The 22,385-nt window shown below is 35.4% G+C and overlaps 1 protein-coding gene across 4 annotated transcripts in view; it reads right to left on the bottom strand.

Annotated features, from left to right (window-relative positions):
* Nucleotides 1-22,385, bottom strand: part of ANKRD31 (ankyrin repeat domain 31) — a 134,479-nt gene that overhangs the window by 96,236 nt on the left and 15,858 nt on the right. For 3 of the 4 annotated variants that reach the window (XM_025998299.2, XM_072736975.1, XM_072736976.1), the window contains exons 4-8: nucleotides 18,394-18,434; nucleotides 14,060-14,136; nucleotides 11,828-11,871; nucleotides 4,812-5,471; nucleotides 2,004-2,272 (exon numbers count right to left, since the gene is read on the bottom strand). In XM_025998299.2, coding sequence (XP_025854084.1) covers nucleotides 2,004-2,272; nucleotides 4,812-5,471; nucleotides 11,828-11,871; nucleotides 14,060-14,136; nucleotides 18,394-18,434 — 1,091 coding nt within the window. The remainder of the gene's footprint in view (nucleotides 1-2,003; nucleotides 2,273-4,811; nucleotides 5,472-11,827; nucleotides 11,872-14,059; nucleotides 14,137-18,393; nucleotides 18,435-22,385) is intronic. The other variant, XM_072736974.1, reaches the window with a different exon arrangement.

Below are 22,385 nucleotides of genomic sequence, written 5' to 3'. Positions count from 1 at the left end.
TCACAAAGAATCATCCTAAATCTCAACTCAATTTTTAAAATAGAAAGGTATTTTACTGAGATCCTGTCAAGCAGCATGGCAGTTTAAAATATGGACATGGCTCCTAAGTAAGCTGCAGATAATTCTGTGACAGGCATGCCAGTCATTGTGATTTCTGGTCTCTTCTTTGTGCCACCTGTGGGTTTCTCCCCTTTAGGAGCAGTCATTTCCAAGAGTCTCTTGCGCCTTACTCTGCAAGTTGGCATACTACTATCTATTCACCTAGGGAAGAGATAGATTCTTTGCAAGAAAAGAGGACTTGTCATGTGGGATTACATGATCAAAAACTGCAAAATACTGGAATAAGAACAGATACATAGGTGAATGGGACACAGTAGAACCAGGAAATAAACCTACATATATTAGTCAATTAACTTAGAATAAAGGAGCCAAAATCATGCAGTGAGGAAAGGACAATCTTTTCAATAAATGACGTTGGGGAAGCTGGATAGCTAAATGTAAAACCATGAGACTGGGCCTCAATCCTTTCATTTCAAAACGGATTAAAGACTTGATTTTAAGACCTGAAATCATAAAACTCAGAGAAAAAAACCCAGGGGATAGGTACCTTGACATGAGTCTGGGCAATATTTTGGATTTGGCACCAGAAGCAAAGGCAACAAAAGCAAAAATGAACAACTAGGGCTACATCAAACTAAAAATTTTCTTCACTGCAAAGGAAACCATTAACAAAATAAAATAAAAAAGCAAGCTACTGAATGGGAAAAAATATTTGCAAATCACCTATCTGATAAAGGGTCAATATTCAAATATATAAGGAACTCCTACAACTCAACAGCAAATAAACAATTCAATTCAAAAATGGAAGAGGAATAAAAAGACAATTTTCCAAAGACATCCAAATGGCCAAAAAGTACATGAAAAGCTGTTCAACATCACTATTTTATTTGCATTTGCAGGAAAAGGCAAATAAAAACCACAATGAGATATTACCTCATAAATGTTTGAAAGAACAAGTGTTGTTGAGGATGTGCATTACTGGTGGGAATATACTTGGTGCAGGCACTATGGAAAACAGTATAAAGGGTCCTCACACACAAAAAATGAAACTACCATATGATCCAACATTTCCACTTCTGAATATTTATCCAAAGGAAATAAAATTACTATCTTGAAAAGGTATCTGCACCCCTGTGTCTACTGCAGCTTTATTTACAATAGCCAAGACATAGAAACAACTTAAGTATCCACTGATGGATAAGTGAATAAAGAAAATTGGTCTATAAACACACACAAACATATGCATATATACATATACATACACACACAAAATGGAATATTATTTAGCCATAGGAAAGGAAATCCTGCTTTGTGTGACAATGTGAAAGGATCTAGAGGGCATTATGTTAAGTGAAATAAATCAGATGGAGAAAGACAAATACTATATGATTTAATTTACTTGTGGAATCTAAAAAAAATCCCCAAACTCATAAATATAGAGAATAGATTGGTGGTTTACAGAGGCAGGGGGGTGGGGAGTGGGTGAAATGGGTAAAGGATCAAAAACTACAGACTTCCATTTATAAGATAAATAAGTCCTGGGGATGGAATGTACAGCATGGTAACTGTAATTAACAATACTGTATTATATAGCTGAAAGTTCCTGAGAGAGTAAATCTTAGAAATTCTCATGACAAGAAAGAAAATCTTGTAACTGTGTGATGATGGATGCTAACTAAACTTGATTTAAAAAGAAAGAATGGAAATTAGCATTAGGCTGAAATCCAACAAATCTCCCTTTACTCTGTCCTTTAAAAAAAGTAGAAGAGTTTTCTGAGATAAAAAAAAAAAAAAAGAACTGTACAGTAATTAAGGCAACAATACTAAAAAATAAAGTTCTTCACTTAGGGATAATTGTACACTGACTCTAGTGTCCTAAGCATAGAATTTATCTATAAGGTCTGTAGCATACCTGGAGATAAAGATATAATTTGGTTGCATACCTGAAATTCTTAGTTGAAGACTTATTAGTCGTTTGATCCTCACAGACAAGTATCTTGGGTAAAATCTTTTCTGGCATCTTATACATGTCATCTATGTGCTTTGCATCTCTGCCTTTCAGTCTGGATGATCTCCTTAACACACATGGAATGTCTTGGTCAGATTTATTTTCCACTGAATTTGAATTTCCCTTGTTGTTTAGTGGATCACAAGAGGGGACATTTTGATGAACCAAAGTTTGCAATCCAAATGGATTTGGATCTCCTAGAGTCTGTAATAAGATGTAAATACATACACAAAAATCATAACAATGCAAAAAAATTATTTATTTGTGTATTTATTTATTTATTTTTAAGATTCTATCTATTCATTCATGAGAGACACAGAGGGAGAGAGGCAGAGACACAGGCAGAGAGAGAGGCAGGCTTCATGCAGGGAGCCCAATTGCGGGACCTGATCCTGGGACCTCAGGATCACACCCTGGACCAAAGGCAGGCACCAAACCGCTGAGCCACCCAGGGATCCCCCATGCAAAAAATCTAAAATAAAAAGAAATTAAGTTTTATCTTATCCTTTGATTACACAAAAATGCCTCTTGTAAGATAAAGTACAAAAATCCACAGACCACACAGTTTTAAAATTTAATAATAAAAGACCATGCAGATTTAAAAGACAAGAAGAGCATAAGTAAAAATTTTTACAATATTCAACCTTAAAATTCAAAAGAAAAACTAAGGTTACTCTGGGTGCTTTAATTTCACAGGAAATTGGTAGCAAAAAATGATGAGAGACAAAAAAAAACAATAGAAACGTCATAATAGACCAGATCCATGTTCTATTTAGCCCAGTGTTTGTTGTTTGACAGCAGGAAGTATTATTTCATGGGGAAAGATTGCATATAACCCTCCATTATACTGATTTTAAAAGGTTACCAGTATATCATGAATGGCTCTAATCTCCCCTTAATAATCCATTATAGATTTGACTTTCATGTAGATACATATATATGTTTATACATATCATGTAAACCTTTCTTGAGCTTATTTATATATCCAGCTTGCAAAGCTTTTCAGGATAACAAGTTCCATATTTTTATTACAGCTGAGCAAGTGTATTTATTTGTTCTAAACCAATCTCTTTTTTGCTTTTAAAGGGCTTCTTTTTTTGTAATAGTTGCTAAATTCATGCCCACTCTATTAATACCAATCAATTGTAATCGTCTACATTTTATTTATATTACCTATTTTCAGATTAAAATACTGGAGTGTTTAATTTAACCTTCATGCCCTATCCCCATGATTAATTTTTCTTTTTCTGGATTTTTTTTAGTTTTACTATATCTGTTTTGACATGTTGTTTTTTTTTTTTGAAGATTTACATATTCATAAGAGACACAGAGAGAGACAGAGGCAGAGACACAGGCAGAGGGAGAAGCAGGCCCCATGCAGGGAGCCCGATATGGGATTTGATCCTGGGACCCCAGGATCATGGCCTGGGCTGAAGGCGGCATTAAACTACTGAGCCACCCAGGGATCCCCATGTTTTTTATGAGAATTGCATGCAGGATTATGCCAGGTATGTATTTTGCAACATGAGCTTAGTAACATTTTATTCACATCGTCCCAGGGACGTTCATAAAAGTAGCCTGGTAATAAAAAAAAAAAAAAAAAAAAAAAGAAGAAAAAAAGAAAGAAAAGAATTCAAATGACCATCATTATTGAATTAAATAAATTATGTTTTGTATATGTACACACACACATAAAATATCCATAGCAAGTAAAAAGATTTAAGAAGTATGCTACATTTGCTGACCCAGATAACCAAGATGTATTACAAAATTTAAAAAACAAGTTGCAAAATGTCAACTGTACCTTAATAAAAAATATTTTTTAAAAGTTGCAAAGCATTATGTATAATATAGTCTCATTTATATAAAAATAAACTTATATATAACATGCATAGAAAATATTGGAGACAGATACACCAAACTGTTAGTAGTGATTATCTCTGAAATGTGGACTTTTTCTTATTATATTATTATGTATATTGCTGTAATGTTTGATTTTTTTAATATATAATGACAGTGTATTACTATTGCAGTCAGAAAAAAAAATAAAATTCCTTTATAAAGGAAAAAAAATGTCACCATCTTATCTCTGAAATGTGGACTTTTTCTTATTATATTATTATGTATATTGCTGTAATGTTTGATTTTTTTAAATATATAATGACAGTGTATTACTATTGCAGTCAGAAAAAAAAATAAAATTCCTTTATAAAGGAAAAAAAAATGTCACCATACAAAAGGGACCCGGCTAGTGGTAGACCCCCCTGCAGGGTCTCTAGCCATAGTACTGCAGGAATTCTAAACCCCAGGACAGCATCCTCAGACATAGATTGCAAAGTTCTGCTGAAGCCAGGCATAACATTTTCCCTCTTGGGACAGTTCAACCGCATATATTCTATTCTCAACTAGAAATTAATGTGGGGTATCTCATCCCTACTCTGCACCCAGGTAGGCATATTTTCTGAGCTAACAGAAAAAAATTCTGGCAAATAATTATTTCCTTCCTATGTGTAAGCAATCTAATGATATGTTTTCTAAGGTCTTTGATGAGAAACATATATTTTACATTTAAACTCCTTGAAAATTCTACCCCTGGAACGTCGAGAAAGATCAGTTTGTGCTTCAAATTCAAAAAGCATCTTCTGAGTGTTAATATTTGGGAAGAAACTTCAATTTAAAATAAAGTATATGGGTAATGAAAACTTGGTAAAGGTCAATATAAAAGGCAAAATCATAAACTTACACTTGAATTTACACACTGCGGTGAAAGATGCTCATCTTGCAGCTCCCCTACCTTGGAATCTTGTTCAAAGAATGGAGCAGAACAAAGAGATTCAGAATTCACCTCAGTTATTTGTGTACAATCTTCACTGGTCTGAGACATCTTGGGTTCCCCTCCTAAATATTCATTTCCAGCACTGAGACTGCTGCCTCCCTCTTCTCTGTGACAGATGGGTTCCATGTTGCCTTCTGATAACGTGTTTAGGGCTGCTAACAATTCAGCTGGCAACCCATCATCCTTTGCGTTTTCTAGTAAATCTCTGTGACATGTCAAAGATACTGATGTGGAACTCGGAGAGTTGCTCAATGGGTTGGTCAACTCTTTAGATTCAAAATCACTCATTATTTCAAACAGTCTTTCCTCCTGAGTGATTTCTGGTGATGTAAGTAACTTTTCTAAGGCAGACACAAAGGTTTTAAGAGAACTTTCTTCATCCTGGGTTTCTTCAGAATTCATGGTCAATGGGGCTTCCTTTCCAGACTCAGAAAACTTATTTGGTACTGCTAAGATCTCCTTTGGCTCCACTAACGATTTCTCCTTTACAACCATCACATCAGATACTTTAGTAGCAGTACCTGAGAGAAAGCTAATTTCAGGAGAGTTTCTGTCTGTGCTTAGTTCCTGTGTATTCCAAATAGAAATTCCATCAATAGAACATATTTCAAATTTTAAAATGAAAACTTCATAGTTTTCTAGTAAATTACCACTAAAAAGTTTTATCAATTTTCTACCCCTTCCAAAAATAAAAATATTTTTCTTTACTAATTTCCTATACCAAATTGCTAATGATTCTGAATACATGGTTAAACATTCACAGTGGACCAAGAGTAAAACTGGCAGAGCCATAATTATAGATGCCAATTATCTATTCAGCTAAGTTTAAATTATCTCTGCTAAGAGAAGAGGCAGAGATGGCATGAATACTTAGTAGTTAATCTTAATTAATAATTAGTAGCTCATCTCAAAATTTCATTGCAGTTAATAATTGTAAAATTCTCCGTTGCCTAAAATCACTATTGGGGTGGCTCAGTAGGTAAGCTTCTGACTCTGGATCACAGGTCATGTCTCGATCTCAGTGTGGTGGGTTCAAGCCCTTCCTTGGGCTCCATGCTGGGTGAGCAGACTACTAAAAAATCAATCAATAGATAAAACTTTTTAAAACTCACTAATAAATTTTATAAAAATCATTAAACAGGAATAAAATTGGATAGTTTCACCTTCTTTTTAATACCCACCTCTGTTGAATGTATAAATATGAAGTAAAAAGGCTAAAGGAGAGAAGATCAGAAGGGAAAGCAGGAGAAACAAAGACACAGCTCTATGTAAATTTTATGAGCCCTAGCTATGGCATATGCACTCAACCACTATGCAGCCCTAGTTCTGCATTGTGGTTGATTTAAACCCATAACATAAAACTTTTATTTCTAATTGAACACCAATAAAAATTAATTTATTAAAAAAAAAGAAACAAAAAAAAACACTTTTATTTCTAAGTGACCATTACTTTTCAAAGACATCATCTTAACAGGTTATACCTGTTCTTAGAATTTTTCCAATGCTCAAAATATTATTAGACTTCCTCTTTTGAAATCGCTTTCGAAAACCCTTTCTAGGCCATTCAAAAAACTCAGTCTTAATAATTTGAATTTTTTTACCACTGAATACTCTTTATTTGTGAGGTGTGTGGGTGGCTCTGTTGTTTCAGTGTTCAACTCTAAGTTTCACCTCAGATCCTGATCTTATGGGTCATGAGATGAGTTGAGCTCTGTGTTTAGCAGGAATCTGCTTGGATATTCTCTCCCTCTGTCCCTTCCCCCACTCATGCTCTGTCTCTTTCAAGTAAATACAGAAAATCTTGTTTTTAAAAACCTGTTAATTTGCATGACCTTAAATAATAGAATGGGTTTCAATGATTTTTGGCTATTTCTAAATATCAAATCCACCTTCCACTGACACACCACTCTGACAGAATACATTATAATTTGTAAGCTCTCTGGTATTCTGATTTGATTTGAATAAAAGAAGTGAAAACCATTTTGTTTCCCCCTCTTTTCTACCTACCATAATTTATCTTCTCTGTATACACCATACAAACCTTAAGAAGATAGAGTTATTTTTTAGTAATGTAAACTATACATTTTAGAAAATTTAGAAAAAAACTCAAGAACCTTGGGGCACCTGGGTGGCTCAGCAGTTGAGCGCCTGCTTTTGGCCCAGGGCATGATCCCAGGGTCCCGGGATCGAGTCCCACATGGCTCCCTGCAGGGAGCCTGCTTCTCCCTCTGCCTTTGTCTCTGCCTCTCTCTGTGTGTCTCATAAATAAATAAATAAAATTTTAAAAAAAACTTAAGAATCAGATTCTATCCATTTTTTAAATCACAGTACAAGGTTGCTCTCCTATCTGAAGAAGTTATATCTACTAAATTCAAGGCCATAGATGTAATAAAGTATATATATTGGACTCTGCCCTAAAGGAACTTAATTTCTAAATGAAGATTAAGGGAATAAATACATAAGACAATAAATAAATATAAATAAGGTAAAAAAAAAAAACAAAAACAAAAACACTGTATGAACTCAAATGAATGGCACGAACAAAAGAGCCTGCTGTGTTACGAGAAGTTTTCTGGAAGGAAGAAACAGAAGGTAGTGAAGGGTTTTCACGGTTGCTAAAAAATGGTTGGTTAAACCAAGGTAACTAGGTTTCTTTACTGCAAGACTTTTCAGAGCATGTGCATTAAAATCTCTGAGACTTTAGGATATAGTGTTCTCCAAACTTCTTTGTCCATAGAGATCCTTTTTCTGACAAGATCGATTAACGTCATAGGATCCAAGTGATGGACAAATACTGATATAGTCAATGAATAATGAACTCTTAAGATGGAGCAATTACTTTGGTCAAGATCACCGAAGCTATCTAAGATAGAACCATACAGGAAAAAGGACTTGACCCAAAAATTAAAGATTTTTAAAAGTGGAGAAGGGTAAAACACATATTAAGGATCAAGTAGGTACCAGATGCCATGAGCTATCATTGTTCTCAGTCCTCACAATAATCCTGTGAAATGGGTATTGCTATTGGTATTCTACACATGAAAATGGGACATATTTTTCCTTGAAACACACACTATCTGGTTCCAAATTTTATGTTCTTTCCCTTGCTTTTTGGCTCTTGACTTGAACAAAGGCATGGAGGTGGTAATGTATAAGGTATAGTTAAGATCAAATAAGGTACAGGCTTGGCAGGGTTGACCTGGGGAAGTCCTGGACTGCTTGAGTCTGCTGTGGACAGTCAGTCTTACAGTCCTCTGATTCCCCAATAGCACCAAACAGAAAGCAAAGTGTGAATGAGAACTCAGTATATGTGGTTACTGAGTAACAACTGGAAGATGCAAAAGCGGTATCTAACAGAAAAATTAAATGAACTGTAGTAATAGACAAACCAACAGAAGGTGTTTTAGCTACATCATCTCAGCAATTAGTTTGATAAGTTTCATACTTCTCTTCTAGATATATGAGACTAAAAACACTGGACATGAAATGTAGATCAAGGTACATTCTAAGGAAAATGGTTGAGTAGAAAGACCCTAAGCTCACCTCATCCCACAGATACAACTAAGTAAACTTACACTGGTGTAAATAATTCAGAAAATGACCCAAACACTGGCAGAACAAACTCCATAGCTATGTATAGAGAAAAGGCCAGACCGAAGACAGTAGGAAGGGCAGAGATGTAGTGGGGAACTAAACAGACCTGCAGGACCCTCTCTGGGAGGGAGGAACTCCACTGGGATGGAGATAGGAGAAAAACATAACTATCACACTGAGAGGAAGCCTGCATGAGGAAGACAAATTCCCATAATATTTGGCTTTGAAAACCAAAGGGGTCGAATTTCTTGAGTTCTTACAACCACTGGGACTTAAAACCTAGAACTTTCAAAATTTGCTGGCTCTGTCAGAAGGGTGAAACAGTCCCCACTTAAAGAAACAGCACCAAAAAACAGCCTGCAGAGATACACCAAAGCAGCAGCAATTTGAAAAATTCCTGGGGAACAGAGGTGGGAGATTTGTTTATTCATCTCAGAGCATGTGATGGAGGGGCAGGGATCCTTGCAAGACCTCACCAGAAATAAAGGAGCTGACAGGTGCCATTTCCTACCCCGTCCACCCCCAGCTGAAGCACAAGCCCATGTGGGGGAACCAGCAGGACAGGATGCAGACACTTGCTACCTAACTTGCTAAACAAGGCACCTCCCACTCCTGCAGATTTTATGGATCCACCCTTTCCAATAAACTCTCTGCCAGAGTCCAAACAAAACAATGCAATGAGCCTCCCAGGGTGTAAGCAGCCCCAGTAGGGGCCAACACCACTCCAAAGTGACTCTTGCTTCACGGAGAAGGAAAGACAATCACACATTATCAGTCCAAATGCAACTCCAGCAGTGGGCTAGGGGCAAAATGCTGGTCTAACTGCAGGCATTGCCCACCAACAAAAGCTTCTAGGGGGACAACACAGGGAATGTGCCCTGCAGTTTGGTGATACTGCCTCTCTGGCTAATGCCTGGTCTGTCTGACTCAATTCAATCTCAAGGTTTTCCCAAACTGGGTCACTAGCAACACAAGAACCACATACTGCCCACAACAGATAAGTAAAGCCAAATAGGGGGCACTTGGGTGCTGCAATCAGTTAGTCATCCGACTCTTGGTTTCCACCCAAGTCATGATCTCTGGATCATGAGATCAAGCCCCACATAGAGTCTGCTTAGAGTTTCTCCTTCTCCCTCTGCTGCTCTTCCGTCTCTCTCTCTCTAATAAATAAATAAATCTTAAAAAAAGAAAAAAGATACATAGGGGCACCTGGGTGGCTCAGTTGGTTAAGTCCCTGCCTTTGCCTCCGGTCATGACCCCAGGGTCCTGGGATGGAGCCCCAATGAGCAGGGAGCCTCTTTCTCCCTCTCTTCCCAGCCAGTGCTCTCGCTTGCTATCTCTGTCTCTCTCAAATAAATAAACAAAATCTTTTGTTAAAAAACAAACGAATAAATCAATAAAAAGATACATGGAGACAAATGAAACAAAAACACAACAGTACAAAAGTTTGGGATGCAGCAAAAGCAGTTCCAAGAAGGAAGTTTATAGCAATACAGCAAGGGAAAGAGTCAACAAACAACAACAAATAATCAACAAAACTAAAAGACTGGGACAAAATATTTGCAATGACATATCTGATAAAGAGTTAGCATCGAAAATACACAAAGAACCTATACAGCTCAATACAAAGAAACCCCCAAATAATAGAATTTTAAAAATGGGCAGAAGACAAGAATAGACATTTCTCCAAAGAAGACATACAGATGGCCAACAAACACATGAAAACATGCTCAATACCACTAATTTATCAGGAAAACACAAAATCAAAACCACAATGAGGTATCACTTCACACCTGTCAGAATAGACAAAATCAAAACACAAGAAACAAGTGAGGATATAGAGAAAAAGGAACCCTTGCGCACTACTGGAGGGAATGCAAACTGGTGCAGCCACTGTGGAAAACAGCATTGCGGTTCCTCAAAAAATTAAAAATAGAATTACTGTATGACCCACTAACTGCACTACTGGGCATTTACCCAAAGAATATGAAAACACCAATTTGAAAGGATATATGCATCCCTCTGTTTATTGCAGCATTATTTACAATAGCCAAATTATGGAGGCTGCCCAAGTGTCCATTGATAGATGGATAAAGAAGTAATGATATATATGTACACAAGAACATTATTAGCTATAAAAAAAGAATGAAATCATGCCATTTCCAACAACATACATTGATCTAGAGAGTATAATTTAGAGAAAGACAAATACAATACGATTTCACTATGTGGAATTTAAGAAACAAAACAAAGAGGCAAACTAAAAAACATTTTTTTAAAGATTTTATTTATTTATTTATTCATGAGAGAGAGAGAGAGAGAGGCAGAGACACAGGCAGAGGGAGAAGTAGGCTCCATGCCAGGAGCCCGACGCGGGACTCGATCCCGGGACTCCAGGATCGTGCCCTGGGCCAAAGGCAGGCACCAAACCACTGAGGCACCCAGGGATCCCCCCAAAACATTCTTTTTTTTTTTTTTTAAATATTTTTTTTTGAATTTTTATTTATTTATGATAGGCACACAGTGAGAGAGAGAGAGGCAGAGACACAGGCAGAGGGAGAAGCAGGCTCCATGCACCGGGAGCCCGACGTGGGATTCGATCCCGGGTCTCCAGGATCGCGCCCTGGGCCAAAGGCAGGCGCCAAACCGCTGCGCCACCCAGGGATCCCCCCCCAAAACATTCTTAACTATAGAGTACAAACAGATGGTTATCAGAAGGGAGGTGGATGGGGAGGATGGGTGAAATAGGTGAAGAGAATTAAGAGTACACTTATCTTGATTAGCACTAATTTACAGAATTGCTGAATCACTATACTGTACACCTGAAAATAATATAACACTGGATATTAACTATACCAGAATTAAAATACAAAAACACAGATCAAGAAAACATGATTTTATTAGAGATAAGGAAGAACAGTATAAGAAACACTGGAAAGGATTTTTAGACAAGAATATATTTCTGTCTATTGTAATGGTTTAGTCATATTCTTATGCAAGGAAAGAACCTAAATGGGCTTGATACTTTAATCAATACAATTTTTTAAAAAGATTTTTTTGAGAGCAGGGGTGAGGGTGAGAGGGGGAGGGAGGGAGAGAGAGAGAGCATGCATGAGCAGGGAGAAAGGGTTAGAGGGAGAGGGAGAAGCAGACTCCCTGCTGAGCTGGGAGCCCAATGCAGGACTTGATCCCAGGGCCCTGGATCATGACCTGAGCCAAAAAGGCACATGCTTAACTGACTGAGTCACCCAGGCACCCTAATCAATATAATTTTTAAATATAATCTAAACACATGATCTGCATAGCTAATCTCTGTAAGATAGACCAACCTTTTCTGGGTTTGGCAAAATTTCAGAATTTTCAGCCTCAGGCCCTAGAAGATAACAATATGTTTTATTCCAGTTTTATTAAAGCACTAAAAATATGCTTACTTAGCATTTCTTAATCAATATAACTTGAAATGCATTCATGCAATATATGTAACTATTATACTTACTTATTGGTATAAAAGTATCACAGGGGCAATAGAGTTACAAAAGAAAATTCTTAAAAAAAGAAAAAGAAATTTCTTTCATTTCTTAAAACTTTCATGAAGATAGGTAAAACTATAATTATTTAGAATTAGTTTAGCTAAAAGCCAGCCTCTCTCTTTTGGCTGAGTTATTCTATGTATATGTAACTATAAGAGGAATAATCATATCTACTTTTTCAGGGTCATTATCTCCTCCATTATAAGTAATATAATATAAATTAAATTCATGCTGTCAAATTAGGCATGAAAAGAAACCCATATAGGGCCAAAGGGAATCAAGAAGTTGTCTTAAAGTGACTTCCACTTTACCATCCCCTTCTCATCTTGCTCCCTCTGCAACTCATACCAAGTGAAGCTGAAGGAGGATCAGGAAAAAAGGTATTTCTCCAACTTCACTCCTTTTGCCTCCAACCTTCACCATCAAGGCCCAGCACTATGACATAATTAGGTAGGAAGTTAGGGCTCACTGGTGTTTCAAGCATATGTTTGAGTCATTCTTTTGGTTTCTTTTGATTAGGCAATACCAAGAGCTACAGCATAAGCCAAGGAATTATGTGCTAAACCTTAGCATGCATCCCACAAGCAAGACAGATTTTTCAGGTGAAAAAATAAGTATAAATATGCTTGCTGAGCTTCACATCATGCAAAAATCTTTTTATTTTTTTGATTTTGTTTTGCTTTGCTTCACCTTTGTCATTTGATGATGATAAGCTATGAAAATTGCTAGGAGGGTTAACATCATGGTATTGCACACCCTCACAGGATGATGAGCAAAACATTATTAAGAATAAATAACTTCTTATCCTTGCATTAGAATCCTTTGTGCCAAGCGATAATGGTAATATGTCCTACTATGTATACCTTCTCATTTAAAGTTTTATCTCTGGTCGTTTAAAATTTAGTACAAATGAAAGAAACACTGTAATAGATACATCTTCAATTATATTTTCTGTTGCTGTTGTTTTTAAACTGTCAGATCCTTGGGGCATTAGTTTAAAATGAGAGAATAAGACTACATCCTCTTCTTCTCTGAATTGTAAAGAACATCCTCAAATCCCAACTATTTCTATGTTGTTTTTAATCATCTCATCATCAAAATGATCATTCTTTTATGCCAATAGTTAGTATTTTAACAATGTGATAAGCTGGTATACAGTATACTACCTTTGACTACTGTATTAAAAATAAACATATTTGAAAGAATTCTCATTTTCTAACTACAAAATGTGCTTAGTTTTTATAAATTAAATTTTTTTTGAGTTTTTGTCTATCATTTAATAAATTATTAAAAGGTTTTGTACATTTTCTATTTAACACTAGAAAGAGGCAAAATGTAGTAGTAGTATGTATTTATGTATAAAACACAATTCTAAAGTAGCAAATGAGAAGAAAATGCTTAGAGGAACTGAATTTTAACTTATAAACAATTATAACAATTACTAGAGATAATTTGTTTATTTTGACCATTCTATAATTTGGTTACAATTACCTTTTGAATTGGAAGGAAGACTGTATGATTGTATTAAAACAGAATTAGCTATCCTAGCTAATAATTTCATAGTTTCTTTATATGTGATTTAACCTAAAATCTAGGATAATAATAAAATGAACTTTCTGTTCTGAACACTCTGCAAGGAATGATGGGCAGAGGGTGTTGCAATGAACTGCCAGAAGGGAAGAGGACTACCGATTCTATGGGTTTCTACTCACATCAACTTTACAGCAGCAAGAAACACCATGAAGTCATAATCCTGGTGCCCATAGCACTTTTAACGGAATAGCCAGTTAAAGACTTCTGACTCAGAAGTTCAATGAGGGTGGTGATAAGAGTGCAAAGATGCCAATAGCATCATAAGGCATTAATGGCTCTCAAAAGGCCAAATGTCCTATATTTCCCACACTTGTAACCTCTTCCCATTTGGCCTTCTGAGAGCCACTAATGCAAATAAATCAATCCATACCTAATTAAGCCTTCCATTTTTAGACAAAGACAAATTTACTCTATATGACTCTACACATAAAAACATACCTTGAATGCTTTGGTGGTTCAGTGAAAGTTTAGCCTGGGAAAATGATACAGTGAACAATGGAAAACTTTTTCTGTTCCTAAAAAATAAATCAATTATTTAATAAATAAATACAAATTTAGAAATGAAAAGAAAAAAAACACTATTCTAATTTAAGTATAATTTAAGCTTTTTTATCTAAAGGAATTTCAAAACTGCATAATTTTTTTTGTTCCATCATCCAACTACTTTTATAATTACTATGATTTTGGTAACATTTACATTTCAAGTGACTGCAAAAATGAAGGAACAAGCTAAAAAATTAATGGATGAAGAATCAGGAGTACTAACAAGATAATCTAAAGTTTAGGTGTGAAAGTCACTTTGGGATGACTATGTGCCAAATAAGGGTAGTGGGGGAGAAAAAACTGGTCCTGAATTATATATCTTGGCTATCTAAATCCTCAAATACACTGAAAGTTTGTCATTATAGTTTTAGATGTAAGTGTGAGTCACTAATGAGAAAATTCTCAGATATTATTTTTCATTCTTTATTTCTCAGTAGGCAAAGAACATGTATGAAATATTGATGGAAAGAGATTGAAAGCAAAATAAGGCTCATACCAAATCTGCAATTTTTATCATCTGCCTCGGGATAATTAAAAGTTGATTGAAGAAAAGCAATCAGTTAACTATCTTTTTCTCAATCTAATATACTATGCAAACACAATCAAGATATCTCCCTTCAAAAAAAAAAGCCACTTGTTTCAGCTGGGTTTTTTTTTTTAATATATTTTTATTTATTTATTCTTGAGAGACACAGAGAGAGGCAGAGACACAGGCAGAGGGAGCAGCAGACTCCCTGCGGAGAGCCCGATGTGGGACTCGATCCCAGGACTCCGGGATCATGCCCTGAGCCAAAGGCACATGCTCAACTGCTGAGCCACCCAGGTGCCCTCAGCTGTTTTAAGAGTAGTTTTTATACACCAGCTACTTGAAGCCTAAGCAAGAATAACAAATTGAATACTCTCTCCAGTCTAAAAACAGAAGTTATCAATATAAGCTACCTTGAAAATGGAAATGAAACTGCTCATATATATTTACAGAATAATTTCTAGAAGGCAAATAGAAAAGAATGCTGATTTTTTTTCCCTAAAATGAAATTCTTTGAGAAGAACAAGCTGATTTAAAACAAAACTGAATCATACTTTGACTCAACAACAAAATTTTTTTCCTTAATTACAAAAGAAAACTTAAGACATAAGTCTAAAAATTGAGCAAATTCAACGATATTATTTAAAAAGTTATTTATATTAGGCAAGACAACAATGTACATGTCTAAGTATGGAGGAATACACTATCGTACAATCAAGTTATACTGTGAAATACTGTGAGTCCATTAAAACTCATGTTTTTAAAAAATATGACATGAGAAGATAATTACAAATTATTACTTAAAATTTTTAAATAGGATACAAAAACTATCTGTAGAATTATTCCAATTTCATAGAAAATATAAATAAAAACAAAACTATATAGAAAGTCTAAAATAAAATGTAGTGGGTTGAGCCTCTGCCTTTGGCTCAGGTGGTGATCCTGGGGCCTAGGATCTCGCAAAGTGAGAGTATCCAAAGTTTCTAAAACGTTTTACGTCTTATGTCCAAGAAAAAACTGCAGGAAAACCCATTCTGTTCTAGTGTTAACAGGTACTAAAAGATATATGTTATTGTTTTTAAAAAACTTTGACTAAGGGCAACCCCGGTGGCGCAGCAGTTTAGCACTGCCTGCAGCCCAGGGCATGATCCTGGAGACCCTGGATGGAGTCCCACGTCAGGATCCCCGCAGGGAACCCGCGTCTCCCTCTGTCTGTGTCTCTGCCTTTCTTTGTGTCTCTCATGAATAAATAAATAAAATCTTTAAAAATAAATAAAATGAAATATAGCAAAATGTTAACAATGGTTCCCTCTGGGCAGTGGAGTTATGGATGCTGTGTTAGTCTCTAAGTTTTCCTTTTTTCCCCACTTCTATAAATAAACTTATAGCGCTGATACATTCAGTAATAGGGTTATTTAAACATAGTGGCTCTCAAACCTTTTGATCTTTTGTCTCCTTTTAACTCTTAAAAATTATTGAGGAACCCAAAAAGCTTTTGTTTATGTGCATATACTTATTTATATTATATATTTGAAGTTAAAATAAGAAGACTTTTAAATAATCATTAATTTAAAAATAACAGTAAAAGCACATTTATCATGATGAGCACCGAATAATATACAGAACTACTAAATCACTACATTATACATCTGAAACTACTGTAACACTGTATATTAACTATACTGGAATTAACATAAAAACTTAACAAAATTAAAGATAACTAAATAAAAATAAATAACAGTAATAATTCTGAAACATGTTAATATGTTTTATGAAAATGTATTATATTTTACAAAATGAAAAACAGTAGTGAAAAGAATGGCACTTTTTAAAGGTATGGCTTCATAGAAGACAGCTGTCACCTCACCTGCTACCACATTCACTCTTTTGTCACACGGTGTTTTATTTGAAGTATATAACAAAAATCTAGCCTCACACACATACACAGTTGGAAAGGAAGGAGTATTTCAGTAGCCTTTTTGGGTAACTGTAGTATCACCCCAAAACAAGTATTACGCCAAAATTCTAAAAGGAATAACTTCCTTAAAGGTTACTAGAAATTGAAACCCCATCAATGAAAGTTTTGTATTCTGTACTATGACTCTCTTGCACTTTGAATGGACCCTTCATCTGCATGTGATTTTGTGACATTATGCATTTTCTTTTAGAAAATACTGATTCACTGAGTTATGCAGAGCTTCCTTATACTTTTTTTTTCTAAGATTTTATTTATTTATTCATGGAAGACACAACACAGAGAGGCAGAGACACAGACAGCGGGAGAAGCAGGCTCCATGCAGGGAGCCCGATGTGGGACTCGATCCCGGGACCCCGGGGTCACACCCTAAGCCGAAGGCAGGCCCTCAACTGCTGAGCCACCCAGGTGTCCCTGAGCTTCCTTATACTTATAATCCATATATATATATATATATATATATATATATATGGATTATATATATATATATAATGTGTGTGTATATATTTATATATATATATATATACACACACACACATATATGTAAGGGTTTTGATTAAACATCAAAAACATCACCTTTGTCACTTGACGGGATGATCACTGGGTGTTATTCTGTATGTTGGTAAATTGAACACCAATAAAAAATTAATTTATTAAAAAAAAGATCACCTTTGTAAATAAATATAATCACTGATCTCACTGGAAAATTTAAAGTACTGTGAAGTCATCAAGGACAATAAAAACAAGTTTTCCTACATTGATTTTCACTTGAAAGCTTCAATATTTTCATTGGCAAACAAATACCATCAGCAGTTTTCCATGAAGTGATTGGCTTGCTTCACTGATTTTCAAGAAAATGTCTGTCATATACTCAAGTGTGAATACTACTTTGTTGATTATTCTTTCAAGTTAAAAGAAAAGGTGAGCTAATTTTCTTACAATGTTTACAACTCAAACTACACAAGTGCTCTCCTTAAGACAAGGACCACACTTTGGTATGCAAAGAAGTACTTAGGCATACTTCCCCCACATCACACAGCATATCAAGAAGATATATATTCAAGGGTAGAAATTTAATAAAACAATAAATTTTCTGCTTCATCAAATACACTAGGTGAAGCTAGCTTTTTCCTTCCTTGTCTTTTTTAACTGCTAGCTCATGGCAATGAAAAATACAGCGACTACTAGCACTATTTGGTGCCATTGCCCTACTGAGCCTAAGTAAGCCTTCAATATTTTACTTACCATTTAGCACTGAATATGCAAATGTCAGTACTATGAAATAGGCAAATAAGGGTTAGTATTATTATGAAAATAGTTTTGATCTCACAGACGCTCTGCAAAAAGTCTCAAGGATTCCCAAGGGGTCAACACACCATACTTTGAGAACCACAGTTTTAAAAGAACTGAAAGGATAAAGCCTTTTAAAGTGCAATAGTCCTATAAAGTCCAATTTCAATAAGGTCTACAAATTCTTCCTTCATGCTATGCTATAAATTTTCTTTTTAAGTAATATTAATAGAAAACCAACTTAATCTGAACCAATCATGCTCATGAAATGAAATTTATCTAGAATGTTTATAAATAACATCTGTATGCTGCTAAAGGGGCAACTATTTAAAAATATACAATAATTCTAAAACTCTTAAGAAAATGAAGATTCATTTTAGTGTGCAAAATTACAAAAAAAAACTACAATATAATAAAGTTAAAAATTAGTATACTTACTGGAACAGAGCTTGATTTTGCTCCATTTCATCTTGAGGTTGCTAGCAGGGAAAAGGTAGTGTTCTTTTAACTCATAAATACTAATACAATGCACCAATTAAAAATTTAATGTTCAAAATAATTCTTAAAAAATAATTTTTGTGTTATTCCTTCTCAACATCTTCTCTGTTGTGATAAAATATACGTAACATAAAATTCACCGTTTTAACCATATGAGCATGTACAGTTCTGTAGCATTTTGTGCACATTGTTGTACAACCATCACCAGCATCCATCTAAAGTATTCTTTAATCTTTTCCAACTGAAACTCCAGACCTAGTATTAACTTTTTATTAACCCCTCTCCCAACTCCTGGTACCTACCCTTCTTTCCGTCTCTCTATTACTCTGTCTCTACTGTAACTACTCTAAGTACCTAATATAAAAGGAACCATACAATATTCATCCTTTTGTGTCTGAACTTATTTCAGCATAAGATAGCATAAGATCTTAAAAGTTCACCCATGTTGTACCATGTATCACTATTTCCTCCTTTTTTTCTTTTTAAAGATTTTATTTATTTACGTATGAGAGGCACAGACAGAGAGAGAGGCAGAGACACAGCAGAGAGAGAGAAGAGGGCTACATGCAGGGAGCCTGATAGGGGATCCCAGGATGACAACCTGAGGCAAGGCAGATACTCAAACACTGAGCCACCAGGTGCCCTTATTCCCTCCCTTTCTAGTTGTTTGTATGTACCACATTTTGTTTATCTGCTCATCTGTTGGTGGATGCTTGGTTTGCTATCACCATTTGGCTACTGCGAATAATGGCTGAATGAACGTGGATATACAAATATATTTTTGACTCCCTTTCATTTATTTGGGGTATAAACCCAGAAGTGGAGTTTTTGGACCATTTGATACTATGTCTAATTTTTGAGGACCCATCATACCATTTTCCACAGGAACTACACCATTCTACATTTCCTATCAGCAGTGAGAAAGAATTCCAATTTTCTACATCCTCACCAGCACTGGTTGTTTTGGTTTTTTGATAATAGCTATCATAATGAGTATAGATAGGATCTCACTGTGATTTTGATGTACATTTCCCTAATGATTCGTGATGTTGAACATCTATTCATGTGCTTATTGGCCACTAATCTATCTTCTGTTTGTGCCCTCTGTCCACTTTTAAATCCGTTTGGTTTTGGGGGGGGTGTATAATTTTTTTTCTAAGCTGTAAGAATCTTTGTATATTCTTGGTAGCAATCCTTTACTAGATACATTATTAACATTTTCTCCCATTTCTGAGGTTGCCTTTTCACTGTTGATAATGTCCTTTAATCCACAAACATTTTTAAGTGTCATGGGTCTATTTGTCTATTTCTCCTTTTGTTGTCTGGTCTTTCATGTCTAAGAAGTCATTGCCAAATCCAATGTCATGATACTTTTCCCCTATGTTTTCTTCTAAGAGTTTAGCTCGTTTAGTTTTTTTAAAATTTCTTTCCATAAAAGAACTTATGGAAATTAAGTTAGGAGAAAGGATGTGTCCCTTCTTTTTATTCCTATGGATTTATTTCATTAATCCATAATGGTTCTGATAAGCCTTCTTTTCTTGTCAGGTTCTCAGTTCTAATATTTCCCCTGAAGGCCAAAAATTATACAACCTCTGTTACAATGCTAAATGCCAAAAGCTAAATGGATTCTGCCTAATTCTCAAGTCAGGCCAGAGAATCTGAAGTTGTATCCCTTTCAAAAAGAAAGATACAATGCACTGATAAAATGCGTACATTTTAGGTTTCACAGCACAGTGGCTTTCATCACTCTAAAAAGAATTCTTACACTTAGTATCTTGCTATCATGAAAGTGGATGGTAATAAGATCTTAGAAAAAGATCTTCCTTTGGGGCCCTTCCATGTTTCTATGATCAATAACAAAGCTTTCTGAAAATAAAGCCTTTAAGCCTGAACTTCCAAGCATTGTTTGATCAATGAAACAGTCATAATAACAAGAAAACAAAGTACTATGAGAACTTCAATCTTCTTCAATGAACATTCATTGTTCTTTTTTGATAATGCATCATGACATACTTCAAGGTTATCACATTGGTTCTCCATATATATACTTCCCAAGCAGACGTTCAGAGGCCCAGAGACAAGAAGGAATTTCAAGAAGTAAACCTAGGAATTCCCAAGGATTAATTAGAGTATTTATACACTCACTAGATACTTCTGCATCTTCACAAAATAATTCATTCAAATACCTGTAATACCCAGTTCATTTACATTACTAAAGATCAATGACTTGACCCTACTAAGGAAAATGCAAAAAATAAGAGAGCAAAGAAGAAGGAAGTTTGTCTCCAAGAGTCTACTTTTTTCCTTCTCTGTAGGCAAAAATTACACTTAGGAGCTAATGCCTCTGAATAGAACAGGGAGGGAATTGGTCATTTGTTAATTAACAAAACCGCAAAGATACATTTTCAATCAACTCTTTCCTAAGGGATCCAAATCGCTATCTATCCTTTTGATTCATGTGACTGTCATTTTTCTCCTGTCCTTTCCACCCCTGTATTTTGATTGGCCATTAAGCTGAACAGTTTTTGTTTTATTTCATCTGTGGAGGGGTGGGGAGTAGGGTGTGGGAGATGAAAAAGTTTAAATATGCTAATTTGGAGGATCTGGAAAAGAGACAAATCTATTTATATATCCTCAAACAAAAAACGATCATCCAATATCTGAAACCAATTCAACTGAATTATGGATTACTGGAAGTGTAGTGGAAGTCAAACCCTGGCCAGACTTCTGGCTCGCCAGAAGGCATCAGATATCTCATACAACTATGCTCACATTCAGTATAGCAGAATAAACATTCCTAGTATTAAGTGTTTTATTTATTGATGAGTTACTGATAACATCGCTTAAAATATCTTTTTCTCAAATTGATAAAACACAATAATACTAGGGGCCTTTAACAGCTTTGTATGGTGACTGCTGGTAACTAAGCTTACTGTGGTGACCATTTCATAACGTATATACATATCAAATCATTATGTTATACACCTGAAGCTAATAAAATATTGTATGCCAATTATTCTTTGATTAAAAAAATAAAATTTGAGATTCAAGATAGAATATAATATTTCTCTAATGAGAATGTTGTCAGTATAATAAAAAGACAGCTGAATTATCTTATTCTAAAAAGGCAACTATGCAATTTTCCCCTGAAGTCTTGAATCTGTGTAAAATTAACCATCTTCTTTCACAAAAACATGTGTATAAATAAAAAGTATTTTATCTCAAAACATTCAATAAAAGTGTTACTTCTTATCCTCAGAGGAAAAAAAACTGTTTTCCCTTCCTTCCTTAAGACTTTGTGGGTTATCTCTGTTTAGCTGACTTATTTATGCCAAGGTGCTAACTGAATAACCCCTAACCTTTGCCCAGGGTGACCGCATTAAAAAAAAATACAAATGTGTATGTATACGTACACAGGCATTCACACACATATAAGATAAGAAGGGCCTTTCAGTAGACCATATCTCAAAATATACCATGCAGACTAACATCTTCACAAATTGAAAATGATCTCTGGCATACACTGGAGATGAAAATCCTAATTACTATATTCTATTTTAACCTGTTCTTCTCACATCCACATCTGGAGAGGAGAGAGAGGAGAGGAGAGGGGAGGGGAGGGCAGGGGAAGGGAGAAGAAGAGAGGAGAGGAGAGGAGAGGAGAGGAGAGGAGAGGAGAGGAGAGGGGAGGGGAGGGGAGGGGAGGGGAGGGGAGGGGAGGGGAGGGGAGGGGAGGGAGAGGGGAGGAGAGGAGAGGAGAAATATTTTAAACACCCCCTTCTAAAACACCTGCCTTTCGCCAAAGTTGCAAAAAAGAAACAGAATGACTAGCTAAGAAAGGGTAAAAACTGAGTAAGAGAATAAAGAAGAAAACTAACAGACAAAAAGAATTAACCGTTAGTAATTTGTCACTCTTTGAAACAGCAATTCCA

This window comes from Vulpes vulpes, chromosome 14 (genome assembly GCF_048418805.1).
Source record: "Vulpes vulpes isolate BD-2025 chromosome 14, VulVul3, whole genome shotgun sequence".
Taxonomy (NCBI): domain Eukaryota; kingdom Metazoa; phylum Chordata; class Mammalia; order Carnivora; family Canidae; genus Vulpes; species Vulpes vulpes.
This window is presented reverse-complemented; position numbering and strand designations above follow the sequence as displayed.